At 37.2% G+C, this 7,045-nt stretch overlaps 1 protein-coding gene across 2 annotated transcripts; it reads right to left on the bottom strand.

Annotated features, from left to right (window-relative positions):
* Positions 1 to 1,675: 1,675 nt before the first annotated feature.
* On the bottom strand, positions 1,676 to 6,760 carry LOC110022892 (importin subunit beta-1). Of its 2 annotated transcripts, none has more exons than XM_020722050.1 (3): positions 6,538 to 6,760; positions 2,851 to 5,277; positions 1,676 to 2,739 (listed from the first exon to the last, which is right to left on the bottom strand). In XM_020722050.1, exons 2-3 carry the CDS (start codon positions 5,268 to 5,270, stop codon positions 2,541 to 2,543), a joined length of 2,619 nt encoding a protein of 872 aa, XP_020577709.1. In that variant the 5' UTR covers positions 5,271 to 5,277; positions 6,538 to 6,760; the 3' UTR covers positions 1,676 to 2,540. The 2 variants fall into 2 exon arrangements, with proteins under 2 accessions (XP_020577709.1, XP_020577701.1); XM_020722042.1 differs by having other exon boundaries at positions 6,592 to 6,760.
* Positions 6,761 to 7,045: the final 285 nt, after the last annotated feature.

Below are 7,045 nucleotides of genomic sequence, written 5' to 3'. Positions count from 1 at the left end.
AGAGGTGAAGTGAGCAAGGCAAACCTAAGGTCTGATGATCTTATGGGAACTCCCTTTGAATCTCACCATTTTGGTTTCAACTATCCAAGTGCTGGAGATATAAGACCACCCATGTGAGGCTTCACAAGATAGTCAGGAAATGACTTGAATTTCTAAAAGAAGTGAGTCCCATCACCAGACTTATATGATAGTCAAAAAGAAAGTCCTATGATTAAATCCTAATCACTAAAAGGAAAATTAGATCTCACAAAAAATGAGGTCAACAACCACTAACACTAGAACTGAAAGTGAAGCTACCATTTATCTTAACGTTGATCCAATTAATCTATGGCCTCCAAAAAGATAACTAAGCTATCTGTGTTGTTGTTTGTACATGCGTATTTATATCCCTCAACAAAGGTGGCGAGGCATGCAAAAATCAGGTCTTGATCTTGCCATATTAGATGAATTTTGGAAGGTGTCCAACAATAAGGCAGAATGTATATCTTGTAGGCTCCCATTGATGAGCATGCTTCATGCTATTTCTGGTCATCCAGATAAACCATCTCCCATGAATGTAATTTGACATTTATACTTAGACAAATCCTTTCAAACAAGCAACATTTATTATCACCTCTTCTAATCTGCATACCAAGTTAAGAAATTGGTAATAAATCCTTTACAAAACCAGTGTAATCTAAAATCAAGTATCCCCTAGCCAAGTGAACATTTTTATCCCTATAGATATCACATTTGAATTCTATTTGATCTTGCTTTAAACAATAATGAAACAAATCTTTGAACGATACCCAAAACTTGTTACTTGCTAAAACATAATCTCTTCATACTTGACTTGAAAAAGATAATAATGTCAGCTAACCGAAACAGCATGATATTGAACAACCGAACAAGCCAGAACAATACCTCTATAAACTCTATGGCAATAAAATAAATAAAAATACTTGAGAAAAATTTTTGTTTAACAAAATGAACAAACAGAAGTAAAATCAATAATAGAAGATTTACATAAATACCTTCCTGTGCATTTACATATTTATCAATTAAAGTTCAATTTTTACATCATTTTAGCTATGCATTAAAAGATATATCTCAATTTTTGAACTTATAAATAATAATACTTAAGATTTGTGACATGTAAAATATAAACTTCCAGTGTTCGATGTGTGAATACATAAGAATTTGGTGGCTTGCATGTAGATATTCTATATAAATCTAACAAGTGAAAAATACGAAATGATAAGAGAAGTTGGGCATGTTACAAGATTCTCCACTCAAGAGATAACCCACCTACCTTGCCACCCAGAACTCAGAAGGAATTGAAAAGAAAAGAGAAAAAAAAAGAACAAGAAACCATTTCGAATATTTTGGTAGAACCGGTCACATTATAAAACTAAATTCCATTTTTTGGTACATTTTAACAAGTCAAATCAGCCTACAATACCATTAAATTGGCTAAAACTACCTCCACCATGAACAAATTTCGAATTCATGTGTAGATTTCACCAATAATGACACCACAAATAAAATAAAATAAATAATAATAAATGACAAAGATGCTAAATTTCTTCATATGGTTGCCTGACATAAGAAAAATCAACCCCAAGGAAGAATTATAAGCATATAAAAAAATTTCACACAGGGAATAGAATACAAAGGAAAACAATGCAAAGAAGACTGAAGAATTATAAGGGCATCGCTCACAGAAAACAGTACAGAAAGAGAGCCAAGAATCTTGGCATAAAACAGAAGGAAACAGCTAGACAAAACATAATAATAAAAATGCCAGCAACATTAGGGCTTTTGATTGATCGAAGCATTGTTGTGGATGCTGGAGTAGACCCTAAGGCAAAGAACTTTACAAGTATTCTCATTACATATAAGCAGATGCAGAACTTTCACAACAGATATTGGAGCCTTCTACAATGTATATGAGAGCAAATGGTATTTGGATGAAATGCAGACCAGAACAGACAAGACCGGACCAGAAAAACTGAAAACAGGCAAGACAATCATAAAATTTCCAAGAAAAATAAATAAAAATGATGGAAAAATGGGCATAAGATGAAAAATATGCAGATTGATTTCCAACTTGACCATGAAATTAATGCTAGAGGGTATCAGATCTCCCACCATAACTGCAGGCTTTGCTAATTGATGATATATTTTGTTTGCCAATTCAATTGGAGATGTCTAATTCATCTGTGTGGATATGTAATGGAGCGCAACACAAATCCATGGTGCCATTGCCATCAAGGAGAGCCATCTCAGTAAAACTTGATTCAATCAGATTTACTGCAAAAGGAGGGGATCATGTGGCTTCTGGTTTCAACGTTAGCATAAGTGCAGCGAAAAATGAGAAAGATAAGGACCCGACTAACTGATGCAAATGAGTTAGTGATTACGTCCTGACTCAGCCCAGACATCAAAGCCTCAGACAAATGATGATGGTGAAGACTGACTCATGCATGTAATTCCCGACCGGACTTCAACACGACTCAGATGCATATGCAGAAACACTTTTAACAGAGTTTGCCTTAAAATCAACCAGAAATAGCCCGAGTAACAGCTAACTTAGCCCATTCAGCAGATTCTTTAATCAAATGATCATCTGATGATAAGCATTCTTCCAAAAAGTCTTTGCTTGAAATAGACTGGTTTATCAAGGGACCAGCATTGGTGCCCAGTGTATCAGCTAAATCTCCGAGAACACCTATGGCAGCCTTCATCACCACGTCATCCCTGGTAAAAACAAATGGACGGGATATCAAGGACTGAGATTAAAATCATAAAAATGATTATCCAACAGGAAAGCCAGCTTAAAGTGGAGAAACAAAATTCACTAAAACTTACATGTCCTTCTCATTGTACAAGCTATCCAGGAATTGTAGAATATGAGGTGCAAAAGGCATCAGCAACTGGGTCTTTGGAGAGTTCTTGAAACCTTGGAATATCCCAGAGTAGGCTTCAAGAATGCCATTCCTAAGCTGATTGGTGTATTCGAGCATCTCATCATCAACTGTTACTGCATGCGCCGATAACTCTGCAGCACTTTGTAACATAGGCATTGCATATATCAAATATTTTTCAAAGTTCTCCCCTATCGCCAAGGCAATGTCACCAAAACATGAGAAAATCGGCGGCTTCACAGACCGATGTAACAGATTGCTTGAGAGATTCTTGAGAAGATGTGTCATGACTCCATCACAAAATGGCAATATTTTTTCTTCCAATGCCCTGCATATATCTCCAACAACACCAACAGTAATAGCACATACCTGATACTCCTCAAAGTTTTGAAGACCCATTTCCAGATAAGGATAAAATCCTTGCATGTACTTCACAAAATTTTGGCCAGCAGCATATGCCAAAGCACCAATAGCCAGCATAGCCTCTTCATGCACTGTAGCATTATTCCTGCAGGCAAAAACCCTCAAGAAAAGATCCATCAACTGATCTGCGTACTGCATAAAAGCATATTTTGTTGATTCTGCTGATCCCAACTTCTGAATGATAACCTGAAGGCACCCACACAGAAGACCTTGAAGTTCATTTTGCTTCTCTCTCTCATCCATAGAAAGCTTTTGTGCCTCAAGGGTCTGGTGTAATTCCATCATGATAACTGGCACCAGCTGCATCACTGTGGGGGCAGTCTCTTCTGTAGAGCACCTCACCACCTCATTCAAACTTTCATAAGCTGCAGTCCGCAGGCGAGACTCACCAGCATCATCTCTATGGGTAACAGAAAGAAGAGCTTGAATTATGTCATGAAAGAAGGGAGACAATGGCGATGCAGAACCAGCATCTTCATAACCTTGCACAAGAAAATATAAGGCACCGCAGGCTTTTTCAGCAACATTAGGAACATCTTTCATGCTCTGTAGCAATACAGTGAGAATCTGATGGCAATTCTCACGGGTTATAACAGGTGTCTCTACATTGGAGCCATGCATAAACTCAAAGATTCTTCCAAGAGTCCACGCAGTAGTGTCCTTGACGTGATCATTGGGATCCTTCATCAATGCCGTGAGCATGAAGTTTAGTGCAACATTTACAATGGGGCTGAGTTTTTCAGCTGACGGCCCTTCCAAAATAGAACCAAAAGCATATGTTGCCGCTTCTCTTTGTCGCCAATCTGGTTTTGTTATGTTCTCTTCTATGAAAGGCATCACAAGAGGGACTATATCATCCGAAACCGTTCGGGCAACAAGACCCAAACATGTTCCACCAGCCATTGCAATATTCCAAGCACCTTCATCCTGATCTTGGCCCTCCTCCTGCTTAAGCAAAGTTTCCAATAGCATAGGAACTAATGCTGGCAAGGCCTGCTTGATGAAATAGAAGCACGGAATATCAGAATCAGCAGTAAAATCACTTCCATACTCATCTAAGATGTCAATCTCCTCATCACAAATTGAGCTCCAGAACTCTATGGCCTGAAGAGCAACAGGCTCCTCATCCTCCCTGACTGCCTTTGCAGTGATACTAAATATGTCTTGCATGTACGAAGCAAGCTTGTCATAATACGTAGTGGAGATGGCAACCAAGCACTCGAATGCTGCTTGTCGAATCTTGACCTCAGGAGACATGGTTGCTTCACAAACAACTCTCATAATATAATCTCTCTCCATGTCATTTGAAAAATTTGCCTGTGCAAATCCTAATGCGTTATAAAGCGCCCGAGTCGCAGCCAACCTGACATCATTATTCCCCTCAGAAGCATTCATTCCCTGGACAACTGCAGTCAGTATCTTGTTCACTTGGTCTTGATCAGCAACTTCAGGAGAAACTTCCTCACATAAATATCCAAGTGTTTCGAGTGTTGCTTGTTTGACATGAGATTGTAGCTGGTGAATGTTTGATAAGAGAATGCCTATAAGTTCAGGCCACTGCTTTTGCGGCAACTCAATCCCTGCAATCTTTGCAATGACTTGAGATGCAGTAGACCTAGCATCAGAAACAGGGGAAGAAAGGGTCTGCAACATGCATCCTTTCACCTGAGCTTTCACTGATGCATCTAATGACAGCCATCTCTGAGCAAGCTCATTTTTCCTGTGCAGCTCCTTTGCATCCAAAGTGTTCTTGAGGATAAGACCAGCTAATTTTCGGCTATCGACAGGCTTCTCATTGTTTGCTAACTCACCGGAGAGAGAAAGCAAAAAACTAGGAAAATTTTGATCTTGGAATTGCTTCAAGCTTTCTTCTGCATGTTTACGGGTAGCGGCATCAATTGACTGTGCGTTTAAAAGGATTTGAGTGATTTCAACCGCCATTGTGCATCTAGCAAAAAAAAGATAAAGAAACAAATCATTAACTAGAATTTAAAATCAATAAAACACCTTCAAACCTCTATTTGACATTATTCCAACTTGTAAGACGTGTCAAAAGAAAAGTTTCTAGATAAAATACAAGTCTTACTCCTCCACATCTCAGAAATAAAACCAGATAAAGATTAAAAGCAAGTTACCAGACCTTCATTCGCGTTTGAATTGATTAAAGTGAAAAAAAATTACAAGTGAAGGGAAAAAGTTACCATGGCCTATGTGAAATGACATGGATGAGTTAACCTGAAGGTTATCCCCATACAGTGGCATTTCAAAGGTGGACCACTTACTTAGAATTCAGGAAGACATTACTGGAAACTAGTAAAAAACATAAACATATATTAGCTCCAAGATTCTCCAAGATTCAAAAAAAAAAAGAACATGGAACAAAGAATTTACATCCAGTATCAGGAATCTAGCTCATTCAAATAGTTATATTTTATTCTGACAGAAACAACGATTAAGCTAGATAGGGCAGCTCAAACTAATAAGAATGCTTAGAAAAACCTTCATCAAATACAATCAACTAATGAGAAAGCCTATGTTTGGCGAAAAGGGACATGGATGATTTTTAATTTCACAGTTGTAATATATGATTAAATAATACGAAAATAAAACAAAGAAAGATAATTCATCACTAGAAAAAAGCAATCAGGAAAAAAAACCAGAAATAAAATAAAACAAAATGACATTTTGCATGGTATCTCACCATGCCGGCCAGAATAATATATCAGACATTAATTTAAAGTAACTTCATAAAGTATCTAAGAACAAGTGGATCTAATCCAACACTGGTTTCTGTTTTGATCTTACTCCACCAAGCCGGTAGTAGATCTAACAAATGGCCTACCCAACAAACCAATCAGAACAAAAAAAGGTATTTTCTTAAGCAGCATAATGTGCTGGGATTCAACAAGATCAGCATAAATCCATACATATCCTGTTAAAACGAAGTAAACTCGATGATTTACAATCCAACAAAAACTGAATCGGTAAAAATATGCGCAAAAATCAAATTACGCTAACCAGACAGCCCCTGATTCACTAATTCCTACCAAAGATCAAGTCAAACAAGTCAAAACTCGTATCAGGAAAAAGCAAATCAAAGCAAAGAAACAGAAAAAGGCAACAAACGAAACAAAACTTAATTAGAATACCAGTGCATCAGAAAACGTAAGGAAAAAAAAAAAGAAAGAAGGCCATGCCCGCGCCATACCGAGGCTTCTGGAAAATCTCTTAGGAAACAAGCAACATGATTCAGGTTACATACATGGAATTTTGTCAGCCTCCACGCCCTTAGGAATCACCAGGAGAAGGTCGAAGATCTGACAGTCGGATCAACTAACAACCGCGAGTATATAGAAAAATTAGAAACCCTAGGAAAGAGAGAGAAGGGGGTCGGGCTGCGGAGAGCGCAGAAGAGGCAGAAGCCACTTCGAGACCGAGTTCTAAATTAACCAAACACAAGAGCTGTCTAGTATTTATGCTAAAAGTTAATCGAATTTAATAATAAGATATCCATCATGATTGAATAAAAATTAGCATTTATTGTGAAAGAAAATGTGACATAATAATTTGAGTTTCTTCCTCATAGAATTTTTTTTTATTTATTGTTTATCATTTTTAATAGAGAATTATCCTTGACTTTTATTTTTATTTATTATTTGATTAATAGTTGTTGAATCAAATATGTTATCTATATCACACCTTAAGGAATATAGTGT

This window comes from Phalaenopsis equestris, unplaced genomic scaffold (genome assembly GCF_001263595.1).
Source record: "Phalaenopsis equestris unplaced genomic scaffold, ASM126359v1 Scaffold000002, whole genome shotgun sequence".
Lineage (NCBI taxonomy): Eukaryota > Viridiplantae > Streptophyta > Magnoliopsida > Asparagales > Orchidaceae > Phalaenopsis > Phalaenopsis equestris.
Note: the sequence above shows the minus strand (reverse complement) of the source record. Positions and strands in the feature narration are given on the sequence as shown.